The 18299-nt window shown below is 43.3% G+C and overlaps 1 protein-coding gene across 2 annotated transcripts in view; it reads right to left on the reverse strand.

Moving 5' to 3' along the window:
• Nucleotides 1–18299, reverse strand: part of LOC144507907 (copine-8) — a 377739-nt gene that overhangs the window by 282441 nt on the left and 76999 nt on the right. For both annotated transcript variants that reach the window (XM_078235393.1, XM_078235392.1), the window contains exons 3-4: nucleotides 6385–6431; nucleotides 4286–4389 (exon numbers count right to left, since the gene is read on the reverse strand). In XM_078235393.1, the coding sequence (XP_078091519.1) occupies nucleotides 4286–4389; nucleotides 6385–6431 (151 nt within the window). The remainder of the gene's footprint in view (nucleotides 1–4285; nucleotides 4390–6384; nucleotides 6432–18299) is intronic.

Genomic DNA, 18299 nt, shown 5'->3' on the forward strand with positions numbered 1-18299 from the left:
CATCTTTCTAGTCTTATTTGTCCTGCGCCAATTTGCTCATGGCTCCGATAATAATGCAAAGATGATCATCTTTGAGATTCATTTTATTAATTTGGTGCCCAGCTCATCATACTGTCTTTGCAGAACCTCTTTCCGAGTCCTGCCAATGTCATCTGCACCGCAATAACTGGATCTTCCCCGTTCCACAACAAGTTCCTCTCCATCCTGAAAAATTGTCCCAAAATCTGGCACCAGACAAGCAACACAGTTGCCCGGACTTTGCTGCAGAGTACTTGGCGTGTAAAAAAGGCCACGATTAGAACTCAAACTCAGTGATATGCATTAGCAGAACAAACAAACATGTCATTTACATTAGAGAACAGATGCACTATAGTTAAGAATTGAGATGAATGTTGGTCCATTTGGTTATTTTAATGATCTGAGCAGCTCATAAAATATATATTCATTTTAAATAGCAATCTGAAACTAGGTTCAACATGCAAATATTGGCCATTGGCTTCTAGCTTGAAATGAAATGGTCAATATTTGCATTTATTATTAAAGCATTTGCCTCCCTAGCAGATTGTTCCAAAATTCTCCTATAATTGAAGTTGCTCCAGTGCTTCCAATTTTTGCCAATATCCAGCTCTGGGTTTCAGACATAGAGCAGCCAGTGGTACATCAGCTGGATAGTAGGTTTCTGGATAAAAGCAAAATACTGTGGAAGCTGGAAGGACAGGAAATGCTGGAAAATCTCAGCAGGTCTGACAGCATCTGTGGGGGGAGAATAGAGCCAACATTTTGAGTCCAGATGACCCTTCGTCATTGGACAAATCCAGCCCCACCAATTATCACCCCATTAGTTTAGTCTCGATGATCAGTGAAGGCATCATCAGCGGTGTTAATAAGCAGCACTTGGCCAGCATCAATCTGCTCACTGACACTCAGTTCAGGTTGTGCAAGAGCCACACAGCTCCTGACCTCGCAACAGCCTTGGCCCACACATGGAAAAAGAGTTGAACTCTAGAGGTGGGGTGCCCTTGACATCAAAGCTGCATTGGAGTGAGTGTGGATCGAGCAAAACTGAAGTCATAGAATCATAGAAATCATAGAAATTAAGTCAATGGGAATCGGGAGGAAAACTCTCCACTGGTTGGAGTCAAATTGAGCTGAAAGGAATATATGTTGTGGCTGTTGGAGGTAAATCATTTCAGAACCAGAACATCTCTACAGGAGTTCCTCAAGGTGATGTCCTAGGCTCAACCATCTTCAGCTGCTTCAGCAATGACCTTTGGTTCATCACAAGATCAGACGTGATGACTGCACCATGTTTAGCACCATTTGTGATTCCTCAGACTCTGAAGAAGTCATAGAATGTTAGAATCCTACAGTGCAGAAGGAAGCTATTCAGCCCATTGAGTCTGTACTGACCACAATCTCACCCAGTCCCTGTCCCCATAACCCCATTACTTCACCCGAGCTAGCCCCCTGACACTAAGGGTCAATTTAGCATGGTCAATCCACCTAACCCACACATCTTTGGACTGTGGGTGGAAACCGCAGCACCCAGAGGAAACCCATGCAGACACAATGTGCAAACTCCGCATAGACAGTGACCCAAACTGGGTGCCTGGCGCAGCAAGACCTGGACAACATTCAGCCTTAGGCTAAGTGACAAACACATCCGTGCCAGGCAATGACTGTCTCCAACTAGAATCTAACCATCTTCCCTTGACATTCAACAGCATTACCACTGCTGAATTCCCCACCTTCAACATCCTGAGGGTCACCACTGACCACAAACTTAATTGGACCAGCTATATAATTCTGTGGCTACAAAAGCAGGTCTTTCCTCGGGTGGATGGAGCTATTACAAGGGGGCATAACTATAGGGTTCATGGTGGGAGATATAGGAAGGATATCAGAGGTAGGTTCTTTACGCAGAGAGTGGTTGGGGTGTGGAATGGACTGCCTGCTGTGATAGTGGAGTCAGACACTTTAGGAACATTTAAGCGGTTATTGGATAGGTACATGGAGCACACCAGGATGATAGGGAGTGGGATAGCTTGATCTTGGTTTCAGATAAAGCTCGGCACAACATCGTGGGCCGAAGGGCCTGTTCTGTGCTGTACTGTTCTATGTTCTATGTTCAGAGTTCTGTGGTGAGTAAATCACCTCCTGATTCCTCAACCTGTCCACCATCTACAAGACAAAGATCAGGAATGTGAAGTAATACTCTTCACATGTCTGGATGAGTGCAGCTCCAACATCACTCAAGGAGCTCAATGCCATCCAGGGCAAAGCAGCCCGCTCGATTGGCCCTTGATCCACCACCTTATATATTTACTCCCTCCACCAATGATACACAGTGTCAACAATGTGTGCCATGTACAAGATGCACTGCAGCAAGTCAGTGGCCTCCACCTACAGCACCTTCCAAACCTGTGATCTCTAGCACCTGGAAGAGCAAGGTCAGCAGATGCATTGAAACACCATCACCTGCAAGTTTCCCGTCCTGACTTGGAATTATATCACCATTCCTTCACCGTTGTTAGAATATAACTGTGACAACTTTGTATTGGATGTAATGTGACCAATGGTAACAAGATGAAAGGATCAGCCGACCATGGAACCAATTACAGAATGGTGTAATAATCAGCTAACCAGCTGACTCACTATAAATAAGAACCTGTGTAGAATTGTGGGGAGCTTGGATTGGCCCAGGGCAAGGCCAAAAGTTTGGAGTAATGATGTTTCTTTATTAAACCCTTTCTTTGATTTATAAGTTGGAGTAAGTTTTGTTCTATTTTTATTGTCTGCATTTGAAGAGAGACTTCTGATGAAACAACCGTCATGGGGTAAAAATCCTGGAACTCCCTTCTTAACAGGACTGTGGGTGTACTAACACCACATGGTGGCTCACCACCACTTTCTCAAGGGCAATTAGGGATGGATAAATAAATGCTGGGCCCACCCAGTGAAGAAAGAATGGTCCAAATAGACCCTTACACTACAGGTGGAATCTTGAAGGGACAATGAATTTGATTTATTACAGGCTCCTAGAAAGAGATTTACACATAGAGGTGGGAACATGGCTGAGGCAGTAAATTAATACTTTGCATCTACCTTCACCAAGGAAGGAGATGCTTCCCAAGCCATAGCGAAAGAGTAAATAGTTTGAGACATGGAGTCAGCTAAAAATTGATATAGAGGAGCTATTGGATAAGCTGGTTGAAGTTAAAGTAGATTAGTCATCAGAACCAGATCTGATGCATCCAAGGGTACTGTGGGGAGTAGGGATGGAAATGACACGGTATTGGCCATAACTATCCAATCCTCCTTAGAAACAGAGCTGGTGCTAGTAGACCAGAGAACTGCAAATGCAACACTAATATTCAAACAAAGGTGGAATGGTGAGCCCAGGCCAGGCAGTTTAACCTTGGTGGTGGGAAAGCAATGATTTGGGACAAAAATCAATAATCACTTGAATAAATGTGGATTAATTAAAGAAAGCCGTTTTGGATTTGTAAGGGCAAATCATATTTCACTAATTTACTTAACTATTTCAATTAGGTAATAGAGACTGTTGATGAAGGTAAAATCGAAGTAATGAGGTTGGTATGGTATACATGGACTTCCCAAAGGCATTTAATGAAGTGTCACATAACGGACTTGTGAGACCATGGTATGAAAGGCATAATAGGGGCATGAATATGAAATTGGCTGAGTGACAGGAAAGAGTTTCCCAGCTCAATGTTAGGAGCACTTCTTATGATAATGACTTAGATTTGGGTGTACGGAGCTCAATTTCAAAATTTGTGGATACCATAAAAACTGGAAGCATTGTGAGCAGCCAGTGAGAGCTTTCAAGAGGACGTGGGCTGGTGGAATGGGCAGGTGTAGCAAATGAAATTTAGTGCAGGGAAGTGTGAAGTAATTTGTTTTTCTTAGGAAGAATGAGGAAAGGTAATGCAAAAGAAAAAGGTACAATTCCACCAGGAATGCAGCAGCAGAGAGACTTAACAGACTTATTGGTGTCGCCCTGCCAACCAATCAACACCCTTTTCTCAGGCAGTATAAATTGTTGCTCTGTTTGAAATTTGGTATTCTTGCATTTGTCCTGATGCATCCAAGATAAAAAGATTCCACAGCCTGTCTATTATCAGCTCAAGCTCTGTAAAATCAAAGCAGTTGATTTAAAGTAAATTGAAATAGTGAACAGTGTTAGTTATATTTTTAACAAGAGTAGATGCAATAATAAAATAAAAATGATCTAGTGATGGATCTTTAAAGCATAGGTACATACAGATCAAATCGGAGGTTCTGGCGTTCTTCGAAGAAGTAATCTAGAAGGAATTTTCGTACAAAATCTGGGTTCAATGTATTATCGATAGATTCTGTTCTTCCGTACTGTTACAAAGAAAAATATTTAATTTAAACCACCACTTATCTTGTACATCTATTGACATTTTCAGGAAGAGAAATTTGTCAAGAAGTATAATCGACATTTATAGATAAGGACAGTGAATAAGAAAAATATACTGAATTGAAATGCCCAAATTAGAAATTTGAAGCCATACTTTCCACTCTGCATTGTTAGTAGAAAAGTAAAGCATAACCTTATGTAATACTGATAAATATTGCATGCCAAGCAATTCTCACGGTCCAATTTGGTTTCATAGACATTAGCAAATATCATGTTAAACATCTATTATGAAAAACTCATGCATAATTACAAAAGGTGCAGAGGTTAATTGAAAATTGAACATTTAACTTCAGGTTAAGTCTCTAACTCATGAGCTTAACAGAGATTTTAAAGTATTATCTCAATAGTGACAGAAATGACTAGAAAGTGAATTGAGTTCCAGCTTTGTCCACCCAAAATTAAACCCATTTTGATGCTTATTGCCTCAAATTTCTGCTCAAATTATTTGCACATCACTCTGAAGCAAAATCTGCCATGGACCAATGCATATGGCAGCATTTCAGAAACTAATATTTTCTGAAACAAATTTGTTTTAGAAATATAAATATTCCTCGATTTATTTAAGTGTGGTAAATTGGTGCCATTTCATTAATACAGCAAAGAGTGTTTATCACAAAAAATAGGCATTTAAGCCTGCAAGTAGCCCAATTTCAAAATGCAAAAAATTACTTTGAAATAAATTATACAAAACCATTTACGAGTGACATTGGTGTACAGTAGTCAGTCTCTTGGTATATTATTATTACGTTCAAAGGCTTTCACATCAGAATCCTAGCACCCAAAAACAATTTAGCTTTTAGATTCTTCTTGAATGCCTGCAAATGAGTAAAATGAAACAGGAGTTGTGCTAAAGATAATTTGCATTTAAATTTCCAGTCTTTTGCACTGGATTTTGGCGATTTGAAATGAACTATGGGAAGAAAAATGTACAACCAAGCAGAAACTCCAGGTTAAGGAGTTCTGATTAGGTAAATAGAGAACAGCTATTTCCACCGATCGGACATCCATAAAAGAGAATGAAAAGTTTGAATTCTTTATAGTGCCTTTCATGATCTCAACACTTTACAGTGTGGTCAGTGTTGTAATGTGTAGTACGGTTCCAGATCATCTGTTTAAGGTATCAATTGATGGCTAGATCTTGACCTGGACACTGAGGAAAACTGCCCTCCTCTTCTTTGACTAGGTTCCCTAGTTTTTTTTATATCTAGCTGACAGGGCCACAACTTAACATCTCATCCAAAAGATGGACCTCCCTCAGAACTGCAAAGGAGGGTCAGTTTCGATTTTTAATCTCGAGTCTCTGGAATGGGATTTAACCTCATAACTCTGGACTGAGGGGTGAGAGGATTACTGAGGCACAGTTAGTACCTATAACTAAAGAGAAACAAAACTAGGATTGTTCAAAGAACAAAGAGTGCTAGGACTACTGTTCCAGCCTCTGCTCTGACTGCCCACTGACTTCATCATGAGCAAACGGAGATGAGAAGCCACTGAGTGTTGGAGAGGGGTTGTCTTCTATGGACCAGGCCCATGGAGGCCATCAGGGAACCCCAACACTGGAACAATGAAAATAATGAGAAACCTGGAAAACAATGGAGTTCATTTCTTATCTAGAAACACCGCAAATGACCTCAAAGCTGGAAATATGTCTACAGTCAGTGACAAATCACTTCAGTAAAGACTGGGGGGGGAAGCAAAACGCCTCATGCAGTATGTCCTTATCTCTTGGCAGATTATAAATAATAATCAATCAGCTACTTTTAATGCTTATTCTATCTGCAACTGCCTTCTTGGAATTCCACCAAAAACTTTAACTTAAGTTTTATTTAATGGTTCTAGCGATGGCTTTGACATTCTATTTTATTCCATTATTGTTTAAAATGCAGCATTTGTTATAAGTTGCATTATGGCATACATACCTCTCTCCACTCTTTGTTCCCAATTCCTTGCAAATACAAAACACAAACTGCAGGAAAACAATGCACAGATATGAAGATTAATTACAATTAGTCACCACAGCATGACATAAACTACCTTTACAGCTGATACACATGATATAAAAAGAACACTACATGACAAATAGTTTCATACATTTACTTGATTTCTGGGTTAACTGACATGAAATTAGGGATGCTAGGTTCAAGTTAACTTGATTGTTCATTTTAAGAAATTGATCAAAATTAATCATGTGTACACTTCACACATAACTGCTGATCTCCTGGGACAGAGCGGAAGGGGTTAGTAAGTGGATGGCTGCGTACCCCAGAAGGTGAACTGAAGGACCCCTCCAGAAGTCCTCACACAATAGGAAGTTCAAATTTTCAATGTGTTATTCCCCTGCACTGGGAACCATCTGATGCTCCCAATTTAAATTAGACATTTCAGATGATTCAGACTCTCTTAAAAGAATATTTACCCAGGAAAAGTTAGAAGAATTAAAGCCACTTATAACTCCTGGGTAATGATAGTACTGACCACCCCCAATCCCCGACTGGACCCCTTAAATAACTTCCCGACCACCACCCCAGATCCCTGCTCCTGACTGCCTCCTTGTTCCCAATCCCATTAACTACCCTTCCACTTCCCCGACCACCCTCCCAATCCCTCGACTAACCCCACCCTGAACCCCCTGAATACCCCTCAATTCTCCACCCCCATCTCCCAACCCCAACTACCCGCCTGAAGTCAGACTACACCCTTCCCCTCTACCAAATATCCTCTCGACCACCCCCCACCCCAACTACCCAACTGTGATTGACACTCTTCAGAGGTTCCCGCCCTTGTTTATGAACTACAGTAATAAAAATTGTGGCTCTGTATCAGTTATGTGATAGAATATTGAGAAATGGAGGATGAGAAACACACAAAACGTGCAATAGATCACAAAGCATCAACATAGAATTGCACATAATAGAAGCTTAAAAAACTGTATTTGCACAAATGTATGGGTAAATCTAAAATGAAATTATATATAATTACAGTGTTAAGCACAAGTACATGTAAATTACTGGCACATTTCCCATAGCACTGTACACAGAGAAAACTTTAAATAATCCAGGAGGTCACAAATCTGAAGGCCCACCATCCTGAGCGCTAAGTGTCTCTGGAACTGACCCTGGTTAAACATGCATCACTGGGGCAGAATCTCAAGACACCCCATGGAATAAATGTGAAACATGTGTTCTCTCTGAACTGTTGCTGGTCTTCTCATTTCTTTCAAGTGACAGCATACTTAAAAGAAGCTCTAAATGAGGTATGCTTGCTTTCACTTGATGTATTTGACCAGGTCAGGAGTGCCATCCCCTGGCTCTACCTCCCCAACACCCCAGGCAAGCAGCTGCAGAATCTAGTGGGGAAAACGGGACCCGATTTGTACCCACCCACCCAACCCCCCACACACATACACACTCTCACATTGGAAGAACTAGAAATGTGCAGCCGCAGGAGTGTAAATAAATAGTGTTCTCACTGCAGATAAATGAGTACACAAAATCTTGCTTCCTTCATAACTACAGCTACAAAATTCAGTAAATCAATATGTCCTTAGCAAGGACTACAAATACAGAAGTAAATGCATGTCAGTACATTGCTGAAAACAGAGACATGTGGTCGATGCTTTTAATTTTGCACCCATCAGGACAAAAGCAAGAATGCCAAATTTCAAACAATCATAACAATTTATACTACAGGAGAAAAGGGTGCTGATTGGGTGGCAATTCGACTCTGATTGACTGAGATGTTGCTATTGAGAAAACAATGGAGAACTACAGGTTCCTCAAAGTCATGGGTAATTTTAAAAAGGCACAAGTCTTAAACATATTCCTTTTGTTTGCAGAGCATGGGCCTTTGTGTACAAATGTGTGTCACTTCCAGTAAATGTAAATGAGCCTCATTACGAGTTCAACTGATTATCTTTGATTGATTTATTATTGTCACATGTATTAACATAGTGAAAAGTATTGTTTCTCGTGCGCTATACAGACAAAACATACCGTTCACAGGGAAGGAAACGAGAGAGTGCAGAATGTAGTGTTACAGTCATAGCTAGGGTGTAGAGAAAGATCAACTTAATGAGAGGTAGGTCCATTCAAAAGTCTGACAGCAGCAGGGAAGATGATGTTTCTTGAGTTGTTTGGTGTGTGACCTCAGACTTTTGTATCTTTTTCCTGATGGAAGAAGGTGGAAGAGAGAATGTCCAGGGTGTGTGAGGTCCTTAATTATGCTGGCTGCTTTGCAGAGGCAGCAGGAAGTGTAGACAGAGTCAACGGATGGAAGATTGGTTTGCGCGATGGATTGGGCTACATTCATGACCTTTTGTAGTTTCTTGTGGTCTTGGACAGAGCAGGAGCCATGCCAAGCTGTGATATAACCAGAAAGAATGCTTTCTATGGTGCACCTGTAAAAGTTGGCGACAGTCAAAGCTGACTTTCCAAATTTCCTTAGTCTTATGAAAAAGTAGAGGCATTGGTGGGCTTTCTTAACTATAGTGTCAGCATGGGGGGACCAGGGCAGGTTGTTAGTGATCTGGACACCGAAAAACTTGAAGCCATTAACCATTTCAACTTTGTTCCCTTTGATGTAGACAGGGGCATATCTTAAACTGGTTAGTGTGAAGTTAATTGCTGTTTGTGTAGATAGTCTTTTTAAAAACAAACCCGTTGGTTCTCTCCCCGACATTTCTATTCATGCCACTTCTTCTCCCTCCTCTGACCCTCCCAATCATCATGTCCTTCCCCTGAACCGTTCAGCATCCCATTCCAATTCTCCCGCTTGCCATTCACCTTGATCACTCTCCTCTCCCCCAACCCTCTCGTTTGCCATCTCCCCCGACCCCACGCTCACCACTTACATCCCCAACCCTCATTGTGAGCACAGGTTAGGGGCAGCATGAGAGAGAGAGTGAGCGAGAGGGGCTATAAGTGGGAGTGAGGGAGTGATAAAGGTGGCAGTGGTTGATTGCATGATGCAGCTGGCTCTTACGGATATCCAGAAGGCATTTGACAAGGTGCCGCACCAAAGACTGCTACATAAGATAAAGGTGCACGGTGTTACGGGTAATGTATTAGCATGGATAGAGGATTGGTTAACTAACAGAAAGCAAAGAGTGGGGGTAAATGGGTGTTTTTCTGGTTGGCAATCAGTGACTAGTGGTGTGCCTCAGGGATCAGTGTTGGGACCACAATTGTTTGCGATTTACATAGATGATTTGGAGTTGGGGACCAAATGTAGTGTGTCAAAATTCGCAGATGACACTAAGATGGGTGGAAGAGCAAAGTGTGCAGAGGACGCTGAAAGTCTGCAAAAGGATATAGATAGTCTAAGTGAATGGGCAAGGGTCTGGCAGATAGAGTACAATGTTGGTAAATGTGAGGTCATCCATTTTGGTAGGAACAACAGCAAAATGGACTATTATTTAAACGGTAAAAAGTTGCAACATGCTGCTGTGCAGAGGAACCTGGGTGTTCTTGTGCAGGAATCTCAAGGAGTTGATTTGCAGGTGCAGCAGATAATTAAGAAGGCAAATGGAATTTTGTCCTTCATTGCTAGAGGGATGGAGTTTTAAAACAGCGAGGTTATGTTGCAGCTGTATAAAGTGCTGGTGAGGCCACACCTAGAGTACTGTGTACAGTTTTGGTCTGTCACTGGAGGGGGTGCAGAAGAGATTCACTAGGTTGATCCTGGAGTTGAGAGGGTTGGCTTATGAGAAGAGACCGAGTAGACTGGGGCTATACTCATTGGAATTCAGATGAATGAGGGGAGATCTTATAGAAACATATAAGATTATGAAGGGAATAGAGAAGATAGAAGCAGGGAAGTTGTTTCCACTGGCGGGTGAAACTAGAACTAGGGGGCATAGCCTCAAAATAAGGGGAAGCAGATTTAAGACAGAGTTGAGGAGGAACTTCTTCACACAAAGGGTTGTGAATCTGTGGAATGCCCTTCCCAGTGAAGCAGTTGAGGCGACCTCCTTGAATGTTTTTAAGGCAAGGATAGATAAGAACATAAGAACATAAGAAATAGGAGCAGGAGTAGGCCATCTAGCCCCTCGAGCCTGCCCCGCCATTCAATAAGATCATGGCTGATCTGACGTGGATCAGTACCACTTACCCGCCTGATCCCCATAACCCTTAATTCCCTTACTGATCAGGAATCCATCCATCCGCGCTTTAAACATATTCAGCGAGGTAGCCTCTACCACCTCAGTGGGCAGAGAATTCCAGAGATTCACCACCCTCTGGGAGAAGAAGTTCCTCCTCAACTCTGTCTTAAACCGACCCCCCTTTATTTTGAGGCTGTGTTCTCTAGTTTTAACTTCCTTACTAAGTGGAAAGAATCTCTCCGCCTCCACCCTATCCAGCCCCCGCATTATCTTATAAGTCTCCATAAGATCCCCCCTCATCCTTCTAAACTCCAATGAGTACAAACCCAATCTCCTCAGCCTCTCCTCATAATCCAAACCCCTCATCTCCGGTATCAACCTGGTGAACCTTCTCTGCACTCCCTCCAATGCCAATATATCCTTCCTCATATAAGGGGACCAATACTGCACACAGTATTCCAGCTGCGGCCTCACCAATGCCCTGTACAGGTGCATCAAGACATCCCTGCTTTTATATTCTATCCCCCTCGCGATATAGGCCAACATCCCATTTGCCTTCTTGATCACCTGTTGTACCTGCAGACTGGGCTTTTGCGTCTCATGCACAAGGACCCCCAGGTCCCTTTGCACGGTAGCATGTTTTAATTTGTTTCCATTGAGATAGTAATCCCATTTGTTATTATTTCCTCCAAAGTGTATAACCTCGCATTTATCAACGTTATACTCCATTTGCCATATCCTCGCCCACTCACTCAGCCTGTCCAAATCTCTCTGCAGATCTTCTCCGTCCTCCACACGATTCACTTTTCCACTTATCTTTGTGTCGTCTGCAAACTTCGTTACCCTACACTCCGTCCCCTCCTCCAGATCATCTATATAAATGGTAAATAGTTGCGGCCCGAGTACCGATCCCTGCGGCACGCCACTAGTTACCTTCCTCCAACCGGAAAAACACCCATTTATTCCGACTCTTTGCTTCCTGTCGGATAGCCAGTCCCCAATCCACTTTAACACACTACCCCCAACTCCGTGTGCCCTAATCTTCTTCAGCAGCCTTTTATGGGGCACCTTATCAAACGCCTTTTGGAAATCCAAAAACACCGCATCCACCGGTTCTCCTCCATCAACCGCCCTCGTCACATCTTCATAAAAATCCAACATGTTCGTCAAGCACGACTTTCCCCTCATGAATCCATGCTGCGTCTGATTGATCGAACCATTTCTATCCAGATGCCCTGCTATCTCCTCTTTAATAATGGATTCCAGCATTTTCCCTACTACAGACGTTAAGCTGACCGGCCTATAGTTACCCGCCTTTTGTCTCCTTCCTTTTTTAAACAGCGGCGTAACATTAGCCGTTTTCCAATCAACCGGCACTACCCCAGAATGCAACGAGTTTTGATAAATAATCACTAACGCATCCACTATTACCTCTGACATTTCTTTCAATACCCTGGGATGCATTCCATCCAGACCCGGGGACTTGTCCACCTTCAGTCCCATTAGTCTACCCAGCACTGCCTCTCTGGTAACATTAATCGTATTAAGTATTTCTCCTGCTGCCAACCCTCTATCGTTAATATTTGGCAAACTATTTGTGTCCTCCACCGTGAAGACCGACACAAAAAACTTATTTAAAGACTCAGCCATATCCTCATTTCCCACTATTAACTCCCCCCTCTCGTCCTCCAAGGGTCCAACATTCACGCTAGCCACTCTATTCCTTTTTATATATTTATAGAAACTTTTACTATCATTTTTTATATTAATTGCTAGCCTAGCTTCATAGTCTATCCTTCCTTTCTTTATCGCTTTCTTAGTCTCTCTTTGTTGTTTCTTAAATTTTTCCCAATCACTTGTTTCTCCACTATTTTTGGCCACTCTGTACGCAGCTGTTTTTATTTTAATACTCTCCTTTATTTCCTTCGTTATCCACGGCTGGTTCTCCCTTTTCTTACAATCCTTGTTTTTTGCTGGAATATATTTTTGCTGAGAACTGAAAAGGATCTCCTTAAAAATCCTCCACTGTTCCTCAGCTATCCTACCTGCCAGCCTGCTCTCCCAGTCTACCTTAGCCAATTCATCCCTCATCCTATCATATTTCCCTCTGTTCAAACAGAGGACACTGGTTTGGGACCAAACTTTCTCCTCTTCCATCTGAATCAGAAATTCGACCATATTGTGGTCACTAGACCCAAGAGGGTCCTTCACAATAAGATCCTTAATTCTACCTACCTCGTTACACAATACCAGATCCAAAATAGCTCGTTCCCTCGTCGGTTCCGTAACATGCTGTTCAAGGAAACTATCCCGACAGCATTTTAAGAACTCTTCCTCCATTCCACCCTTACCAACTTGAGTCTGCCAGTCAATGTGCATGTTGAAGTCCCCCATGATTATTGCTGTTCTGTTTTTACACGCATCCCTTATCTGCTTGTTTATAGCCCTCCCTACCTCAACATTATTATTTGGGGGCCTATATACCACACCTACTAGTGTCTTTCTCCCTCTACTATTCCTCATCTCTACCCATAATGATTCCACGTTTTGTTCCTCAGAGCCTATGTCATCCCTCAGTACTACCCTGATATTATCTCTTATTAATAGCGCGACCCCACCACCTATTCCTTCCTGTCTATTCTTCCTAAACGCCTGATACCCCTGGATATTCATCTCCCAGTCCTGGTCACCTTTCAGCCACGTTTCTGTAATGGCCACTAGATCGCACCCACTTGTGCTGATTTGCACCATCAACTCATTTACCTTGTTCCGAATGCTTCGCGCATTCAGGCAAAGTGTCCTTATTCCAGCTTTTATCTGGACCCGCTTTGATGAGTCGCGAACACCCTCTCCCTCTACTCCCTTATCTAAATTACCGCCTTCATTCACTTGCACCCTCTAAAATAAATTGTAACATATTGGCCCAGAACCTTATGGGGTGGGGGGGGGAGGTGGTGGTGGTGGAATATCATGCAAACAATGAACTCTGTTAAAGATGTGGTGAAGGAGGAGATACATTCTTAATTGCAAATCAACATACATTCCTGGCTGATTTGCACGATTCTGCCATTGACATCTTGAAAACAGCATCTCACCCCTAAGCTCCCCCTGATTTCTTGGAGTTGCTGCATTTGCCCATTTAGATCGTGGATCATAGAATCCTCACAGAAAGCCAAGTCCAGTAATTAACAATTTAAGTACCCTTATCAATCTGATTGATAATTATTAATGACTGCCAATAAAGCTGCCTCGCCCAGAAAGTGAAAAATTAAAAGCATGGATGCTCATTCCTTTAGGTTCTGAATTATTGGCGGAGATTTTAAAACGTCAACATTTACGGTGGCACAGTAGTTAGCACTGCTGCCTCACGGTGTCAAGGACCCGGGTCCAATTCCCGGCTTGGGTCACTACTGTCTGTGCGGAGTCTGCACATTCGCCCTGCGTCTGCGTGGGTTTCCTCTGGGTGCTATGGTTTCCTCCCACAATCCGAAAGTCGCAGCGGTTAGATGCATTGGCCATGCTAAACTTTCCCTCACTGTACCCGAACAGTGTGGCAACTGGGGGATTTTCACATTGGCTTCATTGCAGTGGTAATGTAAGCCTATTTGTGACACTAATAAATAAACTTTAAATAAAAATAAATTCTTACATTTTCCTTTCACCTCTCCATCCAATCTTTCTCAAATGTCTTTATTTCTCTTTCTGATTTTGACATTAAATTTACCCACTCCGATTCATGCTCTTTCATTCCCCTCTCTATTTCTCAATCATAAATCTCACCGCGGAAGGAAATACTCTGCTTGTCCTGTTGCTCACCAATCCCAGATATCCTTTTGCCATGCTGTAGTCAGCTCTTAATTCCCACAATTTTGTGGATGAGAAAATGTTAGACAGAAATGTGCACAAATAGGTCTCGAAGGATGCCCTTTGCCGGCAAAATCTGGGTCATTAATTAGGTCAGGAAAAAATCCACTGGTGCAATTATTCTGCCCTCCCAAGCCTTTCTTACCATGGCCCAGATTTTTGCTACAATGGAGAGAAAGTAAGATGGAGACGACCTCCATCATGGCAAAAATCTCAGATGTTGCTGCAAATCCTAATCCCAGCCCCCATGCACAGTGGCCAAAATTTTCCAGTCTCACCCACCACGAGAATCGTAGCGGGCGAGACAGAAAATTCAGCGGATCATTCAAAGGTCCGTTGAGCTCGGGCGGGAATTTCCTGTCTTGGAGCGCACGTGGCCAGAGAATCCTGCCCAACATTTCTCATTTTCACAGAGCTGGGACTGGAATCGGGCCGGGGTTCACACATGTGCAGTTTACAGGGGCAGTGAACCCTATGAATCATCAGCTACCTCCACCGACATGGGTTTTTGGTGACTCTGGAGTGCGAAACCCGAGGTGTGCAGATTAGAAGATGTAAAAGGACGTTTGAACTTGGTACATGTATTTGGAGAGCCAGAGTACCCCTCCGCAGAGGTAAAGTACCTCCTTGGACATGGTGCCAGGGAACCATTTAGGATAGGTAAATAACGCTTTGGGGGAGACACATCAACCTTTCGGATTATTAAAAGTGAGCATGATTGTGTGTAAAAAGTGCATAAACTCATTGGAACTGTCAAAGCTGTCATAGAATTTTCAAAAGAACTGTCAAACCTGTGAAGCTTGTCAAAGAATTATCAAGCTGTAAAGGAACTGTCAAAGAATACCAGATGATTTGGCATGGGAGGCTAAGTAAAAGGGTGTTTGGAGGGGGTGGGGGGCAGGGGTTAGAATGAATTGGCATTTGGGTGGCCATGGGGATACGGGGCAATGGGGTATGAGGAGTCATGGTGGATGTTTGAGGAGGACGATGTTGCATAGGTTGGCATGAATGGGGCATTTCGGGGTGCTTGGCGGGGGGGGGGGGGGTGCAAGAATAGCGAGGGCTGGAGGGCAGTTTTTCTTTTAAGTTTGTTTTACAAAATAATTTAAATAAAACACCAGAACATGGGGCAGGCCTTCCATCCAGCAGCCTCCACACCCGGCCACACTCAACATCCAATCCAGCCTGCCCCTCACAAAATGAAAGTCCAAACCGCACGCTGACATTTTTCAAGGACATGTTTGCAGAACTGGGAATTCCTCCATCTCTGCCCAGCTGACCCAGGATTGGAAACCTGAGCCCATGTTTCTAAAACAAACGCACACTTCCTCAACCTTACCCACCGAATCAAGTGAACAAACAAACACTTCAAATATAATCTGTTCCCTAGAAACTTCAATCAGATCCTGTACTGCCAGATGATTCCTTGCATTATCCCTCATTAAACTCTTAAACAAAAGTTTTTCTTCCAATTTCAGGCCATTTCCGTTGTGTTAACACTTTTAATAATGGAATAAAGTATCTCAAGAATAGCAAAGGTACCTCCAGCTTCTAAATTCTGAGTGAGGATTTTCCTGGCACTCTACACTGTCAGAAGCTGTGATTAGGTAGGGCAGAAAATCATCATCAATCTGAGTTGTACAAATGTGATACTTTCAAAGGATTTCAATTGACCTTTCTCATTCCATGAAATACAAGATGACTGAAAATATGCATTTTTTTTTTAGTTCTATCCAATCAAATCCAATCAAAGTCCAATTCAAAGTCTCAACCAGTGAGACATTACAGATCCAAGCTGACAAGACAGGCAAGCCTCTTCCTGTTTTGGGATTGAACTACATGATCCAAGCTGATCGGAGCAGGCAGTGCACCCCCTCCAGTGCTTGATCTCATTTGCATCTTAGCCAAAAGGCCTAGATGTCGTCTTTGAAAAATTGCTTCAAGTGAAGCCTCATTGACTTCCATCAAGTGCAAGACTGCCGATACTACACTTGATCTTAGCCTCAAGGCATCAATTATGCATATAAATAATATAAATATGCATCAATTAAGATATTGTTTAATAGATAAATGCCACAGACTCTATAGAAGCTGGATTGCTACAACTACCAAGGAGAAGAGAGACCATTTTTCAGAGACATTGGGTGAAATTTTGAGCCCGTGTTTGCCGTCTGCAAAGTCGCCAGTGGGGGCTCAAGATCCGGAAGTCACACTTTTCACTGACAAGAGTGTGACGATGGATGTTCCCCACCCCTCATCGGTGACAACATCAGGTTCATGCCTGTGGTGGGCGTGAACCTGTTTTGCATGCATTGGTACATATTTCAATACTATTCACTCGACCCCTGCCATTTCTTGACCTCCCTGTCATATACTGACACTGCATCAACATGACGCCATGTTGGCGCAGTTCACCACAGGTTCACATAAACATGAAGCTGTTGTGGGGGGGGTCGTCCCGAGGTGCAAATGTATATATAATCCCCAGGGGATGATGGACATGGAGGGATATGGCCAGGCAGTACCCTGGCAATGCCAGGCCACCCTGTCAGTTCCTACCTGTGCCAAGGTAGTGTGCCCCAGGGATCTCCTCATGGGGGAAGCAGATTAATGTGGCTGTGCTTGAAGGCTGGGAGGAGTCCAACAAGCAGGGGATCCCACATGCCGGTGATGGCCTTTGTGGGGGTGGGGGATACTGGCTCTGCCTGGGGGGGTGGAGGAATGGACTGATGATCACGGGTGGGTGGAGGGGGGAGAGAAAGAGAAGGCCGTTGATCGCGGGAGAGAGAGAGAGGGGTTCCATGATTGTGGCAGGTAGGTTGCAGAGAAAGGTGGTCGGAAATCGGGGTGTGGGGAGAGGGGCCGATGATCATGGCGGAGTGGTGGAGTAGAAGTGAATTCTGGTTCCGATCGGGGGTGTTGAGGGGAGCCCGAGGCCGCCTTGGTGGGGTGGGGGGAGGTTCATTGGAGTTCTGATCAGGGCGCCCTTTAAAGATGTAACACTATGACAGCATGAATTTAAGGCAAGGATAGAATTTTAAGGCAAGGATAGATAAATCTTTGAACAGTAAAGGAATTAAGGGTTATGGTGAGCGGGCAGGTAAGTGGAGCTGAGTCCACAAAAAGATCAACCATGACCTTATTGAATGGCAGAGCAGGCTCGAGGGGCCAGATGGCCTACTCCTGCTCCTAGTTCTTATGTTCTTATGAATTAGACCCCACTGATTTATTTTGGCAGAGCGTGGTAAAATTTGGTTTCTCTGGAGAGAAACATGCCAGTTTTCTCACCAGAATCAACACTCTGCCATTTTGTTGGTAAGATTTCGCCCAATGTTAACGGCACAGAATCTCAGTGGAGATCTTGATCAAGGTTCAGCTCAATGGTAAAGTACCGTATTTTGTCTTTGCAATAATGCTGATTTACCCCCTCATTACTGATTCTCTTGTAGAGTCTTTGTACCAGGGGCAGTTTTTGAAAATTTCCATTTCGGCACAAATGTCAACATTATGAAAGAAGGCTGTAGTAAACCTCACAAAGCAAAACATAAATTACGTTGAACTGTTACATTAATTTGTGCCTTCTCTCGCAAGCAGAATAGCTGGCACTTCTTTAGTGGTTGTAGTTTTCAAAATGAATGACATTTACTCGGAGTCACAGCATTGGCATCATCCAATTGAATCTGGTGGTGTCAGTGTTCAGGTCTCTCATTCACTCAGTCTAAGCCAACCCAATCCACATTTCCAGGCTGCTGGGTTTCCCAGCTAAATGCCGAATGCACCCACACACACGGTCTCGCTGCCTGGTTTCTGTGGTCAGCAGGTTGGTGGCCTCATTGCGGACGCTGTGAATCTGCCTGGAGGCTGAGCAAC

The sequence above is a fragment of the Mustelus asterias genome, chromosome 19 (genome assembly GCF_964213995.1).
Source record: "Mustelus asterias chromosome 19, sMusAst1.hap1.1, whole genome shotgun sequence".
NCBI classification, from domain to species: domain Eukaryota; kingdom Metazoa; phylum Chordata; class Chondrichthyes; order Carcharhiniformes; family Triakidae; genus Mustelus; species Mustelus asterias.